Genomic DNA, 18,940 nt, shown 5'->3' with positions numbered 1-18,940 from the left:
CTAAAGTAATTACTGTAACAGACACCTTACAGTGTAACTGCATAAATTATACTGATCAGTTTCAAGAACTACAATTATTACTCATTCCAATCAATGATCTCCAACTTTAACACAATTAATAATCACAAACAGAAAGCACAAACAGTGGACAATCTTTTCCCAACAAAATATTTGAGTATATCATATAGAGTACTGAAGACCTTGGTTGGCTTGTATTGGTGTTCGGTTGCTTTGTGTGAGGTACAGACTGAAATATTGCTCTCTTTCAATGAGCAAATCTTTCTTTTGAATCTGATCTTTGTATTTGAAATGCTAATTTTGTCAGATTTAGGAGTGTGGGTTAACTTTGTGCCATATAGTTGTCTCTAACTGCCAAGAACACTGAAAACCAGAAACCAAGGACAAGTTTTCAGGGCAAAAATACAGTAAAAACAGTCTTTTAAAATAACTTTTCTATTTTAATATACATTTAAATGTAATTTATTCCTGTGATCAAAGCTGCATTTTCAGTATCATTACTCCAGTTTTCATCGTCCTTCAGAAATCATTCTAATATGCTGATTTAGTGATGCATTTTATGAGGACTCTTGGCTAAATATAAATTTTAAAAGAACATAATTTGTTTGAAATAGAAATATTTTTTAAGATTTTAAATGCCTTTACTGTCACTTTTAACCAGTGCACTCTTGCTGAATAAAAGTATTAATGTCTTTAAAAAAATTAAATAATCTTTTGAATATAGCATTTGTCGATGTTACATTATTGAAGACGTTTTTTTCTTTAAATACTTCACAGGCCAGAACTAGGATCCATTTCAGCAGTGAAACAGGAAAGAGAACAATAAAATGAGAGGAAATCAAATTGTCCCTAATGAGTTTCCATCCTTGATGACTCTTGATGTAAAATGTGCTCAAACCCATAACAGACAAATATTTACATTACATCGGAGCTGATGGTGTCATGTGTCATTAAGTCCAGTTAAAGCCTTTCCAAGCGAAGTCATCATTCAGGGCACAGAAATGAGTGCCGCTCATCTCATAACGACAGCCAATCAAGGACGGTGGTTTTCCAGTGAACCTGTGATGTACAGCTCTGATTCATTTTTACTTTAATGAATATGTGTGGCATTAAATCATACAAAATGATACAGAAATGAAGAGATACATTCAAATCCTCATTCAGTCTTGATGCAGCTGCATTGCTTCTATAGTGAGTGCAAATCTTCATTAACATCAAGAAATGATTTAGAGTTACTTGTTAAAAGGTGTACCATCTTCCTAAATGTTATTGTGGAAAACAAAGCCTGATTTTACATAGATTCTTCCCATATACCACTGACTGACAAACATACAAATGCAGTACTTATAGTAATTTCAGAATATTAATCTGAAAAAGTATTTTAACATTGAAAAATAAGTAAATGAATATTCCAGTACCATTCTTGTTTAACACACAATCACAGAGGCAATTATTAGTAAACATTAATGTCCAATGGTAAAAATGCATCATATAGAGTTACTAGACTTGCTCTTAGCTGAAAGCATCATCATATCAGCTAAAGCTTTTGATCAATAACATATAGGATTTGTGAACATCTGTGGATGTTTCTGCGGTCACAGATTCACTTGCTCATGAATCACCTGGGACTGAACCGTTAGCAGCCCACAAACATATGCAGCAGAATTTCATTCATTAATGTTTCCTGGTGAGTTTGCTCTTGGCTGTGAGCTGCTCCACCTCTCTCATAAAGCGCAGACACATTTCATCCTGCCACGGCAGAGATACACACTGCACTGCCACAGGGAGACCAACGCCACCCTTCACCGCCTGAAAACACACACACTTCAATATATTAGTGGGGACATCTCATAGACTTCCATTGTTTTTATATCAGTTAAATATTTCAATGGCCTACCCATAAACGTAAAAACAACACAGAAACCTGTACTGATTGATAGAAACATGTTTGGACCGATTTGTAAGACTTTTTGATCAGTGTTGGGCTAGTTACTCAAAGAATATATTACTCATTACTAGTTACTACTTTCAAAAGTAATATTGATACTTTATTTATTACTTTCTGGCAACACTATAGTTCTTCACGCCCCACAGAAGTTGTAACTGTGTATCTTCCACAAAATTCTTCTAGAATGTTACTAATAACATATTTCTGCCTCGTCATTTGACCAAAATCAACATTGGACCTTGAAGTTATTACTCAATCACTCAGTAGTGATTGATAGTGACATCAAGTAGAAGTGTTGTATTAATCTCATTAATTGTCATGTTTGAAGCTAATTGTAATTTCTCCGTTACCCATATACGATTATATTTCATTATGCATTTTTATCAAATCACTTAAGTTTGTAAGAAACCGTTTAATATTCCAAAAATATTTTTAATTATAGTTTATCAGAGGGATGTAATGGCAGAGTAAAGTAAAGCCACAACTTACACAACAGTGTTCAGATCATCTTTTGACAAAAATCTATATAATGCAATATTTCTATCTGCTGAATGTATGCTTTTCCATATGCCAAGCTTGCCTGCTGCACTGGGGACATCACATGCATGCGTGTCGTGAAAATTATTAAATCTAGGAATTATTTGATTGTTGGATTTTAAATCAGAGGCATCAAAAGTAACTAAGCTGTTATATGGATAGTAACTGTAATATCATTACTGAAATCTTATTACCATTTACTGCAAAAAGTAATATTATTACAGTAACTAAGTTACTAATAACTACTTACTGCCCAACACTGCTAGTGATGGCCACATTATTTTGCTGTCATGATATTTTACTATAGAATGAGAATGTTTTTGACCCTCACACGTACAGCTACAGAAGTACACACACAAAGAAATGCAGAAAAGTTTTTTGTGCCCCATTTGCATCCCATGCCATATTACTGATATAATTAACCATTAACTTGGGTTTGCTTTGTAATACAAATTAAAAGCAAAAAAAAAGCATTTTTATGACACAAAAGGATACATTGACTGTAAAAGAAACGATTAATATAAATCTCTTCAGTCATTTCTACACTGACAATTAAACCCAATTAAATTAATTAAAATTAAATTTAAACATTACATGATTAAACATTTTTTCCTTGTTATAATGTGTTATTTGTAACAACACATATGAAAACCTATTAAACTACTGGCACTGTGGAAGATTGTCATCCTGTATTTAGGATTGGGCTAATAGCTTAAAAAATGGGTATGGAAAAACTATTTTCTGACACCTGTTAATGGTTTGTAATTATTAAAATAAAAAAAACAATCTGGATCAAATAGTGCAGTCTTCTTCGATAAGAATGACCCAAAAATACACAGTGTCATATATGGCTTTACTACGTTTTATATTTAATACAATTATAGAGTTTATAGTTTAATAAAACATATGTCAGCCTTTGTAATCGTGACTACACTGCCTCCTTGTGGTAGTCAGGCATTCAACCCACACAATGTTTTTTACAATATTTTAAATGTTGACAAAAAATACATATGCATTTAATGTCAATTTACCCCAGTGGTCTTGCACTGGGAAAAACGTACCTTAACGAAGAGTTTGTCCAACACGTCCCCATGGACACCCTTGTAGTGACGGAGCTGAGCCTCGTCCTCCTCCGTCACTGTAGACACGGTCACGGCCCCGGCTGGGAAGTTGAGCAGGTTGTACAGGCTGGTGTAACTGGCAGCACCTTCAGGAGCAGAGAACATTTACTGCATCTAGGTGCCTGTTACTGGCCATACATTAGGCTGAAATCATTACGGTCAAGTTAATAAATAACATTAAACTGCAGAAACGTACAACACGATTTCAAACTGACACAGAAACACAATCCACATTAGCACAGTTTTTGACCGTTTTTGAGTAAACCACAAACAGGAAGTATCAAATTGGCACACAGGTAATGCAAATAAGCTTGTATTCCCTCAGCTTTACAAGTTAAAAGCAGTAAAAAAAAAAATTGAATATTTCACCCAAAAATGAAAATTTGCTGAAACCTCAGAGCATTCAAGGATATATAAATTTGCATCTTCTTCTGAACAAGTAAGCTTTTATTCAAAATGTAGATCAGTTTGTTTCTCCTTCTGAACAGATTTGGAGAAATGTAGCATTCCATCAGTGTCTCAGCAATGGATGCTCTGCAGTGAATGGGTGCCGTCAGAATGAGAGTCCAAACAGCTGATAAAAACATCACAGTAATCCACACCACTCCAGTCCATCAGTTGACTTGTGAGATCTCGTGAAGCCAAAAGCTGCGTGTTTGTAAGAAACAAATCCATAATTAAGGCATGTTAACTTCAAAGCGCTGAGTCCATAATCTGTAATAAAGCTTCCTCCCGCAAAAAAGTCCAACCTCTGTTGTCTCTCACATCAAAATCCACCCACATATTTGTTTAGAACTGTTTTGGCTTGTAAACGTGCTTGATCTGTGCATATGAGTCAGATGATATTATATTACATTATATAGAGAGGACCTATATTTTACCTGGAAGCAGCAGTTTGAAGTAAAAAATATCTTAATGATTAATTAGTTAGTTTTTTTTACAAACACACAGCTTTTCAATTCACAAGAAGTTAATTGATAGACTGGAGTGGTGTGGATTATTGTGATGTTTTTATCAGCTGTTTGGACTTTTATTCTGACGGCACCCATTCACTGCAGAGGAGCCATTGGTGAGCAAGTGATGCAATGCTACATTTCTCCAAATCTGTTCCCATGACGAAACACATTCATCTACATCTTGAATAGTCTGAGGGTGAACTGTACCTTTACAACCATCAAGGAGATGTAATCAAAGGGAGATGTATGACAGGTCATTCTAGTCAAACTAATTAGCAACTAACTAGTAATGCTGAAGGAATTAAATGCTAAAAAACCCATGCTAAAAAACATCAGATGTGGTGCTGTGATATAATAAATTGCACTTCATCACAAAAATAATGTCAAGCCTGGGTTTACAGGCACAAAGATAATGAAAATGTAATGGTCGTGTAAATATGAGGTAAGACAGTACTGTTGAGTTTCCCACAGTAATCGAAATTGTAGGCTGGTCCAAGCATGGGACACAACAATACATCCACATTCAGTCTCCTCCACTCAGCTATCACCTCCTGAATGTATTCCTACAGATAAGAAAACAGAAAACCTCCTGCAATCACGTCAGAATAACAATCTTTCACATTGCTTAACACTGTCACAATAATACACTGGAACAAGAATATCATAAACAGCATGTAAAATACAGTTCAGACACAAGAGGTGAAGAATGTGGTCAGAAAATTTTCCAATTTAAAAGTTGAGGAAGGTGTGAGGTCTGTTGTGCGATACCTATTTAGCAGATTTTCAGGTGAGCAATTGAGCAACAGCTATTGGTTGAGTAAGAATATGCCAATGTGAAGAAGCCATCTAGGTGTATGCTGGTTTTAATCAGGATTTCGTCATTTTCCTTCTCCTCAAAGAGAGCTTTTTGTAGAGTTGGTGTGTTCCTGACTTTGTAAGTCTATTTCTTTGGCATTGTTTTCTATAATGTTAATTCTTGAGGTTAAGCATGTTTGAGTTACATGTGATTTATCATTCATATGTATCAGTATTCCTATTTAATTGTTAAACTGTTTAGTGTTGAGGATTATATGATTTGCAACTTTATTGCTCGAATTCCTATGTTGTTAATTATATTTAAGATTGATTCTTTGTCTTTTGTTTATAGAAACCATTCAACTCTATATTCGATTGCCATACAACTATGCTTTGATTCCTATGCCTCTGATGATAAATAAAGATCATGGATTGAGTACTGGATCCCCTGTGTTTTCATGGATACACCACATCCCGGTAGCACACTTTTCTGAACCAACGCACTTTTAAACTTTACATTACGTATAATGTAAGAAAAACGCATCGCTTCGCATGGTTTAATGAACAATAGCCATTGAGAACAAGGGTCTCTTTTACAGCCCCCCTCAGTTCAAAAACATCAACATACAACCATGTCTGTAAATATTATACATTTTGTGCATCCAGCTCGTTCCATTGATATAGTTTATAATAATTTCTACAGTTTCAGTGGTGTTGATGAAAGCTGTTGAAAAACCACATCATAAAAATAAAATCAATATAGACTATAATAAAAGACTACCTCAATATCTGCATGTTGTCTCCACAATTCTGCCACAGACCTTAAAAAGGGGGAAAAAGTTCATTTATATATGCTGTATTATACTAAAGGAACAGCTTACCCAAAAATTCATTTAAATTCTGCACAAACACAAAGCTGTCAGAAGACTTCTGAAGACTGTGAATATATATTATGGTGTTGTTTGTTTGCTGTATGGAAAAAAAAAAAAAAAGTGTTTAATAGAAGACAAAACGTCATTTTTGAGGTTTTGAAGGGTAAATAATTCATTTTAAAAGTAAATAATTTTTTTTTCATTTAGTGATTAAGTTTTTTTATTTTAATGTTTTGAAAGAAGTCTTTCTGCTCACCAAGGCTGCATTTATTTGATCAATATACAGCAAAAACAGTAATATTTTGAAAATGTATTATAATTTTTTTTTTTTATCTGAATATACTCTTAAATGTAATTTATTCTTCAGAAATCATTCTAATATGCTGATTTGCTGCTCTAGAGATATTTCTGAGGGTTATTAGTGTTGAAAACAGTTGTGCGGCTTCATATTTTAGTGTAAAACATGATAAAATGTATTTTGTGATTAATACAAAATGTAAAAAAAACAGCATTTTTAACTTTTGCTTTTTTAACCATGTAAAAGTTTGTTGCTTTATCAATTTAATGCATCTTTGCTGAATAAAAGTACTAATTTCTTTGAAAAAAAAATCTTACTGATCCCAAACTTTGAGCGGTAGTGTATTTGAATTTTTTCTAAAACTTTTAAATTGTACATTAAAAAAAAAAAAAAGTAATTGTAACCAACTTAAAATGACACTCTAGAACATAACTAAAGTTCATTATGCAAATGAATAAAATGTGCATTTCTACAACTGACCCAACTCCAAGACTTGCATCTAGGTTTGCAGATAACCGTGGATACTGAAGAGCACAAACATAAAGACCAGTGAAAAACATTAGGTTGAATATCCTCTTTCCAAAACAACTCATTGCTTAATTAGATGCAAAATGAGAAGCAGGAAACAACTGCGATTACATCACTTACAAAAGGCTTGAGAACAACAGAAACAAGCTTCCTTATGAAGCGTGGAGTGCTCAGAGTCGTGGCCTGAGCGCGGAGACACGGGTCAATGGGACCTGCCTTCCTGAAAGCACACGGAACACACACAATATACAACAGACATGTGGTTACTATCAATAAGCGGAGACTAGTGTTTTGAATGGAAATCTGAATGTGCTGATAAGAGACGTACAGATGACTAAGGAGGGCACGACCTCCGTCACCCAAGATTCCTCTGACAGTCAGCTCATGGAAGACATGGTAGAGCCGCAGGGGTTGGAATGCAACCAGCTAAAATGTGAACGACACTCCAACATCAGACCAGCTTTTCAAGTCTTTATCACATGTACAAAGTGTTGACATAGCTGTTAACCCTTAGATGTATGGCGTCCACTATTTTGGACTGAAAACCATTCAGACTTTCATGACCAGTTCATAACTGACTTTGTGTGGTTTAAAAAAGGCATTTTCTTTCTTATCTACAAGCTGCCGTTAGTTAACTGTTAACGCAGTGTGTCTGTGTACCGTGTGCCCCGCTCTCTCCAGCAGGTCCTTAGTCTCCCTGAAGGCCCTGGCCATGCTTGGAGACGGCTGCAGGTACCCGTCAGTCTCATAATAGCCAATCCTCAGGGGCTCTGAGCTCTCATACACCTGTTTAACAAAAGCAAAGTATCACAGATTCTGCATTCACATAACACATTACAAAAACAGGCATCTGGTGTGTGATATTTAATGCGGAACCTCTTGGTTGAATGGTATGGGAGGGACGGTGGGGTCTAAGGAGAACATGTCCTGGCAGAGCAGTGCCCGCATACACAGTGCCAAGCTCTCGACGTCCCTTCCCATAGGGCCAAGAGAGGACAGCACTGCAAACAAACACGATGAGACGAAATACAGGACATAATGTTCTGTTTAGTGTACTGTTCAGTACTAGATCTGCACGGATGATCTCACCTGATTTCTGGCCTTTGACGCATGAACTGATTCCATGAATGCTAAATATAAATGATTGAAAAAAAAAAAAATTGCAGAGAACAAGAAAAACAGGTAGATTAAGGTGAAAGTTGAAAGGCAACTTTTGCAAAATCTGTCAAGATCAGGAAAATGTTCATCCCAAAATCAAAAACGGGTAACAAGAAATATATATTGCTTGAATAAAATAAAGCATTTTTACAAAGCCACATTATTTACATGTCAATGAAAATATGACCTAGACACGTTTCTCTGAGATTCAGCCACACATATGCAATTAATCAAGGACATTACATTGTGTCTCTCATTAATAATAAAATAAAAATAAATAAGTCATATAAAGTAAAAATAAAATTGTATAAGTTACTGTTCACATGTTATTATAGGCATTTAGCAATGCGCTTATATTGATATATTAGCAATTAGGCTACTTTTGATTCATTCTATTTAATAATACTACTTTGTCTTATATACAGTTGTGTTCAAAATAATAGCAGTCCAACATCACTAAACAGATCAATCAGTATTTTTGGTAGACATTATATTTCTACATGGCAAATATTTTACTAGTAGTTGTGGTAGAGTAATAGAAAACCAACAGTCATGGCATGCATGCGGTTGATTCTATGAAATGTAATCATTAATTGAAAAGGGCATGTTCAAAATGATAATGTGGAGTTTATTTAGAGGTAAATCATTCTGTGAAAAAAATGGTGTGAAACAAGTGGCCCTAAGTTAAGGACGCAGGCAGCAAATGTACTGTGCATTTGTAAAATAGGTCGTTCCAGACATTGTTCAAAAGAATAGCGTACTTTGATTAAAAAGTTGATTAGAAAGGGGAAAACATAAAAGACGTGCAGAAAATGGCAGGCTGCTCAACTAAAATGATATCAAATGCTTTAAAATGGCAACCAAAACCAGAAAGATGTGGAAGAAAATGGAAAACCACCATTCGAATGGATCGAAGAATAGCCAAAATGGCAAAGACTCAGCCAATGATCAGCTCCAGGGTGATCAAAGAAAGTCTGAAGTTACCTGTGAGTACTGTAACAATTAGAAGACGCCTATGTGAAGCCAAGCTATCGGCAAGAAGCCCCCACAAAGTCCCATTGTTGAAAAAATGAAGAGGTTACAATTGGCCAAAGAACACACTGACTGGCCTAAAGAGAAATGGTGCAATATTTTGTAGACTGACGAAGCAAGATTGTTCTTTTGGGGTCTTCTGGCCGCAGACAGTTTGTCAGACGACCCCCAAACACTGAATTTAAGCTGCAGTACACTGTGAAGACATCATGATATGGGGATGTTTCTCATACTACGTGTCGGCCCTATTTATCGCATTCCTGGGATCATGGATCGGTTTGAGTACATTAAAATACTTAGAGGTTATTTTGCCTTATGCCGAAGAGGAAATGCCCTGGAAATGGGTGTTTCAACAAGACAACAACCCCAAACACACCAGTAAGCGAGCAGCATCTTGGTTCCAGACCAACAAGATTAACGTTGTGGAGGGGCCAGCCCAATCTCCAAACCTTAATCCAATAGAAAACTTGTGGAGTGACATCAAAAATGCTGTTTCTGAGGCAAAACCAAGAAATGCAGAGGAACTGTGGGATGTGTTGCAGTCGTCCTGGGCTGGAATACCTGTTCACAGCTGCCAGACTCCATACAACACAGATGTGAAGCAGTTCTCCGAAACTGGGGCTATACAACTAAATGTTAGTTCAGTCATTCACAAGAAAGCTAAATCTTCAAGCATTTTCTTGTTTATACAGTAAATGTTTGACTTTGTAAAGAAAATGCAGACACTGCTATTTTTTTTAACAGATTAATATTTCTTTTTCTTCACTTTCTGCAAAGTAATAACACATTTGCTAAATTTTTCTTCATGTTTTGATTTAGAATAGAATGTTCCCAATGCATTTGTGTGTATTGAAGTGAAAGTTATTATAAGGACTTTGAGCTTTACTCGCTTTTGTAAACACTGCTATTATTTTGAACACAACTGTATATATATGTACATACATGAAGGAGTGGAATCTGGATCCATGGTGGTTTTCATATATATTCTTTTTGAATTATTATTAATCGAGTTATTAATCATCATTTAACCTCCTATATTTTAATTGATCAAATAAAGTATCATATACTAGTAGTAGACAGTAAAGAGGTATTTTGTTATTGAAATGTACTCTCTCTTATTCGTGAGATTTCTCTCCATATGCTTCACTTCTATTTACTCCTCTCAGTTTCACCATGTCAGCCTAGGTCAAAGAGGTCAACTGGGCCTCTCGGTGATGGGACCACCTTATATGCAGAATGTTTATAGTAGTTTTATGTCTGTATTTTAAGGAATAAAGTCAATTTCTGTGCTTCTCTCCTTTTCTCTTACGAAGAAGCTACACTCATTGTCTGTATATTTTGGGAACAGTACCTGATAAGAAGATTCTAGCTATTCAACCAAATGTGAGTGTTTAAGAGTGAGGCCTGCTTCTGCCTGAATCTGAGATGTCACGATGACCTGCTTGTTCTTGCTTGCTTAAGAGAAATAGGATATCATGAGGATTTTGGGAACATGCGTGAGGAGTGAACCATATCAAGTGCTTATCACGCTATATGGTGTAATATTGGGAGACAGATATTAAAAACAATAGCGCAAAAGGGTATAAAAGCAGAGAAGCATGCTCACTTATTGTTGTCACACATATGGCTGAGCTCAATGCTGTCTGACTTTCTTTCAAGAATAAAATCACAAAAGTCTCTGACCGTGTTCTTTATTTAAAATAAAAATATCTACAACACCTCACACTTCCAAAACCTACAGTGAAGCCTTTGCTTTGGAATATGAAACTTTTCCTCACCACATACAGTAACCTCATGTTGAAAGATACATACGTACCTTAGCCTCCTTGATGTGGGCTTGAATCCACAAATCCCACAGAAGGATGCTGGGATACGAATACTCCCACCAATGTCAGTGCCTAGGCCCAGGATGGAGCCTCCTCCTCCAATCAGAGCTCCCTCCCCTCCGGATGAACCACCAGGGGTCTTCTGAAGGTTGCAGGGATTCAAGCTTTGCCCGTAAATGGGGTTACTGCAGTCATAACTAAAGTACATACAAATACACAGGGTCTGATTTGGTAACAACAGTGGATACAATGGTACAAAGCGGCTTTCCAGAACCTTCACTCTCTCTGTTCCTGTGTTGTGGAACAGGCTTCTAACCTCCTGAGAACATCACAACCTTCAAGAAAAGGATGAAGACACCTCTGCATTTATATTTCTGCTCTAACGTCTTTACTACTCTAGCTGACCCCTGAAACGTAGCATTTGCGATCAAGATCGTTAAAATCAACCTCTACCTCTCATAAAATGTATAATGATTGTAGAGTCCCAGGTGTTTATGACTGGTGTTATATGACCTGTGCAGGGGTCTTATCTTGGGAAAATCATGGTTTCAGCATAAGCTACATCTTTGATCTTACACATTCCCATGTAACTGCAGCCTATAATATCATAATTTTAACAGATTCCAATAAAAATCTGTTCTGTTATGAACACTGAAGCACTAGTATACTAAACTGGTACTTACAGAAAACACAAACTAGTTATAGAAATGTTTGCCCTTGGGCTGTATACCTCTGTTCCATAGATAAATGGTTTCAAAATAATAACAAACTGCTTTGTAAGGTGAAAAGTTGAGCTTCATGAATAAAGTTCACTGCACAATCAAAAAATTTGAAATTATATCCTTCATAAAAGAAAAAAACAAACAAAACAGAAATAATGAAATAACATTAAATCTATCTGTAGGATTTTTCCTTTGTGACAATATTCCAAAATACTGTACAGTGTTGTTTTAGTACAATTGAGACACTAAGCTCAAATAAATGGCCTACTAACTGCATGGTCTCTTTGAATGTTTTGCTGGCTAAAAATAAATTTTGCATGACCCTTCTGGTCTGCAAATAATATAATACCAGGTTTTTAACCATGTCCACCATGTTTCACCCCCCCTCCAAGAAATACAGTGCTTTCTCACTTGAGAAGACTTTGTGGTATGTTGGTCTTTATGAACGGGATCGCGCCTTGATTCTTTAGCACCTTAACCACCACACTGTCCCCGAGCGCAGGCTGATCCAGTTTACTCACCACACCACAGGAAGTGTCACGACCCTGCTCACACAAACAGGATGTTACATACAAGTCAAGTCTCCTTTATTTATATAGCGCTTTTAACAATACAGATTGTGTCAAAGCACTTAACAGTATCAAATTGGAGGATAGAGTGTCAGTAATGTATAATAACAAGATTAAACACTCAATTTTCAGTTAATGGCATTTCATTATTGAATTCAGAGATGTCATTGTCTAGCTCAGTTTAGTTTAAATAGTATCTGTGAAATCAAATTGATGATAGTCGCAAGAAATTAAGTGTCCCCAACTGAGCAAGCCAGAGGCGACAGTGGCAAGGAACCAAAACTCCTCTGTGACAGAATGGAGAAAAAACCTTGGGAGAAACTAGACTCAGTCGGGGGTCAGTTCTCCTCTGGCCAGGATATTATTATTTTAACCCCTTAACTGCCACTCCCCCTTTTTGAAAACAGACTTGAAATACACAGCAAAAACACTTCTTTGAACCCGTTTAACCATCATATTCACCTCATATGCCACATTTTCCTTGATGCTGATGGGCACGCCATACAGAAGTCCTTTCTTTTGAGTGTTGATGTCTTTAAGCTGTGCCACAGACTCCATTATGATCTCAGTGCTGCAGTTCAGATTCTTGTTCACCTCCAGAGCCTTTGAAGCACACCATTACACAACTCAATAAGTATTTTCTTTTCCTGCTGGTCCTGTGGACTTTTATATATATATGTGACCCTGGAGCACAAAACCAGTCTTAAGTCGCTGGGGTATATTTGTAACAATAGCCACAAATACAGTGTATGGGTCAAAATTATAGATTTTTCTTTTATGCCAAAAATCATTAGGATATTAAGTAAAGATAATTTTCCATGAAGACATTTTGTAAATTTCCTACCGTAAATAAATCAAAACTTAATTTTTGATTAGTAATATGCAAACTTTGTTTGGACAACTTTAAAGAAGATTTTTTGTTTTGTTGCACCCTCAGATTCCAGATTTTCAAGCAGTTGTATCTCGGCCAAATATTGTCCTATCCTAACAAACCATACAAATAAAAGGAAAGCTTGTTTATTTAGCTTTCAGATGAATCTCAATTAAAAAAAAATTGCAAAATTAAGTTTAAGGCAACCAGCTTCAGTTTTCTCAACTTCTTGTTTTAAGTCTATACAACAAAAAGTTTAGAAATGTCCTAAAAATAAGTTGAGAAAACTAAAAAATTTGCTGAAGCTGATTGCCTTAAACTTTTAAGTTGGCTCGATTTTTTTTTTTTACAGTGTGATTTTGTAGTCCAGGGTTTTATGCAATATTATGTTCCCACATTATGTACAAGTGAATTCAAATAAATTAAACTGTATTAATCAGTTGTTTAATTAATAATTGCTATAGGTTTTATTTCTAATAATATATTACCACTTATGCTCTTTTAAGAGGAGAGATATTTTTTAATAATACTATTATACTATTTATAATATAAATAAAATTATGATTAAAACTATTAGTAAGACGGCTTAAGGTCTCAAAATGATAGCAATTAAAACATTGATTGTAAACCTCTGAAGCTGACCATAAACTCATAAATCTCATACAGTACAATATCCACATGTAATATATGGCAGCAGTCACAACCTTTTCCATAAAGGCATAAAGCACAGCGTCTGGCTGCAGGGAGCCGTCCTTGAGTTTCCCAGTGAGCTCAGACAGAGACAGAGACACTATAGAGCTGCCCTCAAAGTCTGGCTTCTAGAAAGATGCAAGAAAAAAAACATCAGATATTTATTGAATCAATCTATAACAGAGGAGACTGGGGCTAGTTGTCACAGGTGCTTAATCTCAGTAACTAAACGGATTTGAGTCAAAAGTCCAATTACACAAATGCTTATGTTCTCTTGCAATGGTTTGGTTTCCAAACATCTAGTTAAATCTGATAAATTAGTTTAAACTAAAATTTCAGTATTGTAATATCCTTGTAATATCAGTTCTGTAAAAATGGAAAACTACACACTCTCACACATTCAGAAAAGAGTCAACAATATAGTGAAGATAGACTTGATCCGATTCTCTATAAAAGTCAGACTGCACTAATAAAAATAACGTGAAGTAAATAATACAGATTTAGTTCAGGCGAGAATAAAAAAAAACTAATTCTATATTAGTATTCAATTCAGGTTTGTAGAAATTAAAGTTTGAACTTATATTTTACTTGGAGGGCCATTCCACCAAATGGTCACCATTTCTGTCCCCAGGACATTACAGGTACAAACATGCATAAAAATTAACTCTAAAATACATTTTATTATTAAACAACGTGTACTGCACATTTAAAATATATTATTTAAAAAATGATTGAAAACTACCTAAAACACTGAAAATATAGCATTTGTACATGTCCCCAGTGTTTAATGCTACATTTTAACATTAAATACACTGAAAATATAGCATTTGCACATGTTCCCAGTGTTTAATGCTACATTTTAACATTAAATATAATGTTTAGAAATATTTTGGATTAAATACACATTTTAGTCGTGTCCCCAGGTTTTCACTCAGTCCTGTTACCCGAACACATTCCCCCCACTAAAAAACTGGGAGAATTCCACAAGACACATTTTCAACATAATATTGCAACATCTGGATCTTTCTTATCAAAGTGATAAAATGTTGTGTTACAAAAATGAGTACACTCCTGAAAAAAAAAAAAATAATGGTATAGGGCTAAGGCTATTTTTGATCAACAAGCAAGTAAGAACCAAACCGGTTAAAGACAAGTAACTTCCTGACAATTAAAAGTGTTATATAGTGCACTGAATCATACAGCAGCAGTGGAACCACTTGAACTGCCAGGTGACGTATTTCTTAGCATAAAAGAGGACAATGTTACAAGAGGAACACCAAATTATTGTTTTAAGTGTGAAAATATAGCAGAAGTAGCACCGACATTCAAAAACAATGGACTTGTGACAAGGCTCCTGAAATAATCAGGTCTTCACTTTAAGTTTTCATTTAGTGATGAGTGAGTTTTTAGAAAAAGAGCAGGAGAAATAACATGCAAGTGTCTCAGATCCGGCAAAAGATATGAAAAGAGGGACACTTTGTCTCACAGAGTATGACGCAGCCTGCAGAAGCGGCATGCATGGCTGTTGTCACCACTAGAATTAGCTACTGTAGCCAAAGCAAAATAAACTCATTTAACCTCTTCCAAGGCCGACAAAATAGAGACTTCTGGGAATCCATACTCTGGTCTCAAGAGAGCAAGTCAATCATTTCAGATCCAAAAGCATCCAAAATGTTCTGGTGTTGCTAGAGGAGGAGTACAGCGAGAAGTGCTTGGAACCCACAGTGATGTTCAGTGGTAGTAAAGCTTTTATTTATGCATGAATGAGTGCTGAAGGTGTGAGGGAGTTGTGCTTTATCAACGCTGTCCTGAATTCACACACTACTGTGTGATGGAATACAAAAACTTGAAACAGAAGATGCTACCCTCCCTTCATTCCCTGCATTATTGGGCATTTTTCCAGCATGATAATGAAGATATTCATTCTCCCGAGGTGAAAATCCTTCAGTGGACATGTATTTCACTCAGTCTTAACGCTCTTGAGCAGCTATGGGGGATTCTGTAGAGACGAGCTGAGCTGAGCATTCAAGGAGCTCGTCCTCCAGGAGTTAAATAGGACAGATGTGAAAATCTGTCATGAACTTGCACACTCGGTGCCAAGAAGGGTCAGAGCAGTATATTTAAAGTTCTGGAGGACATACTAAGTACTAGAATATCATACATTTGCTGAATTAAATCTAGGGTGTACTCATTTCTATAAACTAAATTGGCTAAGTTACTTATCTTACAGAAAATATTGGCATATATTTTGTTGTTTTTATTAAATATATGTTTAATACATTTCAATTTGACTATCTTTCCATGAATAATATTAGCGATCATGAAGAAAACACATCTTTTATATTTATTCAGAGGGGGTGTACTCATTTATGCTGTGCACTGTATATCCTATACTTATATATAGTAACGGAGTAAAAGTAACCGGAGTGAGTAGTGTCATCAGATTTATTAATGCTACATCCATAAAATATTAGGCTACATCCATATTCATCTAGAAAATGCATCTTTTTCTCAACATTTTGGCCTTCTGTCCACACTGAGACAATGCTTTTGCCCAGAGATAACCTATGGTTGTTCCTGCATTGTTGTTTTCCTGCAAGTATGACAGAAAATGTATGATTTCTGTCCTGTGGCAATGATTTATTAGACTCATATACGGAATGGCGTTAGCTGCGCTGCAAGAAAACAATATCCACAGAGAAACGTATTATAAAAGATATTAAGCTTATTATTTTTAATATCAATTATAATTTAATATTTGTTATTTATATCTCATCTTAAAACCCGTCCTCTACCACTAATCAAAAACCTCTGCAGACCACTAGATTTGAATAGAAACATGATTTTTCTTTAAAAAAAATAAAGAGTTACACCACTATTTTTTTAAATTAAGTTTGGTCCATAACTTGCATCATAGAAAATTGATAAGCTTGAGGTTTGAGTCGCCTTTAAAATTAAAAAATGCGTTTGTGTAGAAAAATACACCTTGTGTGGATAAAGAGACTTTTCTTTTCATGATAAAAATAATGTTTTTTGACCATGAAACCAACAATTTCTTTCAAATAAACACCTGCTTGAGGGGGAAATGTAGAAAGTTGTTGACATGCTTTTTAAAAGACATTAGATTTTTTGTAACAGGACTGAGAAAAATGCATCTTCCACTTAAAAATAGTGTAAAAAAATTAATAAAGTTACCGGAGCTGGACCAATACAGATTTTGAATAATTAAATATGTGTATTACTAGATTCAGTCTTTAAAATAAGATAGAAAATGAATTTGTTTTGGAAGCAAATGGCACCCATTCGGTGGAATGACCCTGGAATTGATTATGTTTACAGTAAAAATATGAGTAAATATCAAAGTTATGATACTAGTGTTCCCATCATAATTAGGTTGAATTTTGAACTGTTTTCTAGTTGTATTTACACTGTTCTATGATTCATGTTTTGTGATATCTGGAGTTGATTTTCTCTTCAAAAAGACCCATTCATACTCAAACACAATCCACTGATTGTTACCGTCATTGTGTATTGTGTACCAAGTATTGAGGTCTCGGTGTTCGGTTAGGCAGTAATTATATAGTGCAGTCATTTCATCTTAAAGAAAAGTATAGGAAGTATTGCAAGCCTTATTTACCTAAATGTTTCCAAGTTATCCATATGCTTTAATAGCGTGGCTTATTTCAGTGCTACATTATCTGAGTAACGATTACAAGCAAAGACTGAATAAAATGTACTTGAGTATTAGCATGAGCAGAGTAACCTCAAGTAGAAATTACTCAAACTCTAACTGGCCAAGTTACATTTACTTATTCTCTTTGTTAATTTCACATAACTGTGAAAAGTGGATTTTACCTAATTCCAAACTTAAAAAATGATGTGTGCAAAAGAAAAATTAAGTATATTTTACTTTTCTTTTTTTTTTTCAGCATGGGACAGATCCACACGTTCTTACTGGAGCAATTTGTACTGTTTTAAATGTATTACAATTCATTTAATTGTATTTCCTTTACATGTTTTACATGCATTAATTATTCTATTTCTTTGGCACACAAATGGAAAAAAAAAAGTGGATTTTTGTTACACCTTTCATTTGTACATTTCCGGAAACTGGTTTGTTTCTTAATTGCTTTATTATTATTATTTTACATTTTGTAATAATAGAAGATTTGATTGTGACAACTTACCCCATATAAAGTGACAACATTAGAGTTTGCATACATGAAATGCACATCCATAAATACTTACTCTACACATGAAGAGTTTATTTGCAAAAACAGATCACTTATTTTTTTGTTATTTTTTAACCTAGTCAAAAAAACAACTGCAGTTTGATTGAGATTAATTGGGATGCACAATGAAAAAACATGATTCTTGAGAATTGTTAAAAACGGAGTTATCTGTTTTTGCAAATTAACTCTTCATATATTGCATGAATAATAGTGCATGTTAGTTTTTATACCTGTATTTTAAATTGTTGCACGGCTTGTTCAGCCTGTTGAAGTGATTTATCTCGTCTTTTCCGTGCATTTAGTATTTTCTTCTGAATCTTCTGATAATTTCTCCATTTCAAGAAGAGATATAATGCACCTGTACCGCAAACTGCGGCTGCAATCACCGGCGTCCAGTTAATATTCATGTCTAATATAAGCTGCTGCACATCAAAGCCGTCCATAACTGCTGCTCAGAGTGAAGCGCGCTCTCGTGAGCTGTGTCTTTAAGAACTCTCGCATAGTTAAAGAAGGCGTCAAAAGGAATTGTCCATCCTAGCGCTCCAACTCTCACTCCATTTCCTGTGCGAATGGAAATCAGATCCCTCCATAAGAGAAAGACTACGACAAAAAGCTGTTATATCCTTATATGTGGGTAGGTAGTATAGCTAACATGCATTTAAACATGATATATTTCAGCTGTTTTTATTTCTTGTTATTATATTTGGTTCCACTGACGTTCATACTCCACAATCTAAAGCTAGCAGGATTTAATATAGTGAAAATGT

At 35.1% G+C, this 18,940-nt stretch overlaps 1 protein-coding gene across 2 annotated transcripts; it reads right to left on the bottom strand.

The window, feature by feature from the left end:
* Positions 1–91: 91 nt before the first annotated feature.
* Positions 92–18,668, bottom strand: LOC306845461 (vitamin D3 hydroxylase-associated protein-like). 2 transcript variants are annotated; one of them, XM_079378288.1, is made up of 15 exons: positions 18,404–18,668; positions 13,956–14,069; positions 12,843–12,983; positions 12,223–12,356; positions 11,080–11,286; positions 8,163–8,203; positions 7,950–8,074; positions 7,734–7,859; positions 7,402–7,499; positions 7,194–7,293; positions 7,026–7,069; positions 6,157–6,196; positions 5,035–5,143; positions 3,565–3,710; positions 92–1,827 (listed from the first exon to the last, which is right to left on the bottom strand). In XM_079378288.1, the coding sequence occupies exons 1-15, from the start codon at positions 18,614–18,616 to the stop codon at positions 1,693–1,695; spliced, it is 1,773 nt and encodes a 590-aa protein (XP_079234414.1). In that variant the 5' UTR covers positions 18,617–18,668; the 3' UTR covers positions 92–1,692. The 2 variants fall into 2 exon arrangements, with proteins under 2 accessions (XP_079234414.1, XP_079234415.1); XM_079378289.1 differs by having other exon boundaries at positions 1,074–1,827; positions 13,956–14,066; positions 18,404–18,632.
* Between the last annotated feature and the right edge of the window lie 272 nt (positions 18,669–18,940).

This window comes from Barbus barbus (genome assembly GCF_936440315.1).
Source record: "Barbus barbus genome assembly, chromosome: 25".
Classification (NCBI taxonomy): Eukaryota; Metazoa; Chordata; class Actinopteri; order Cypriniformes; family Cyprinidae; genus Barbus; species Barbus barbus.
This window is presented reverse-complemented; position numbering and strand designations above follow the sequence as displayed.

What these genes read in the sequence shown, in the direction of transcription:
- LOC306845461 (XM_079378288.1), bottom strand. Translation starts at nt 18,616, where the DNA reads ATGGACGGCTTTGATGTGCAGCAGCTTATATTAGACATGAATATTAAC. An exon ending in ATACCACAAAGTCTTCTCAA is followed by an intron (nt 11,287 to 12,222) that starts GTGAGAAAGCAC and finishes TATGTACTTTAG; the next exon opens with TTATGACTGCAGTAACCCCA. An exon ending in TTACTGTGGGAAACTCAACA is followed by an intron (nt 3,711 to 5,034) that starts GTACTGTCTTAC and finishes CTGCTCCTGAAG; the next exon opens with GTGCTGCCAGTTACACCAGC.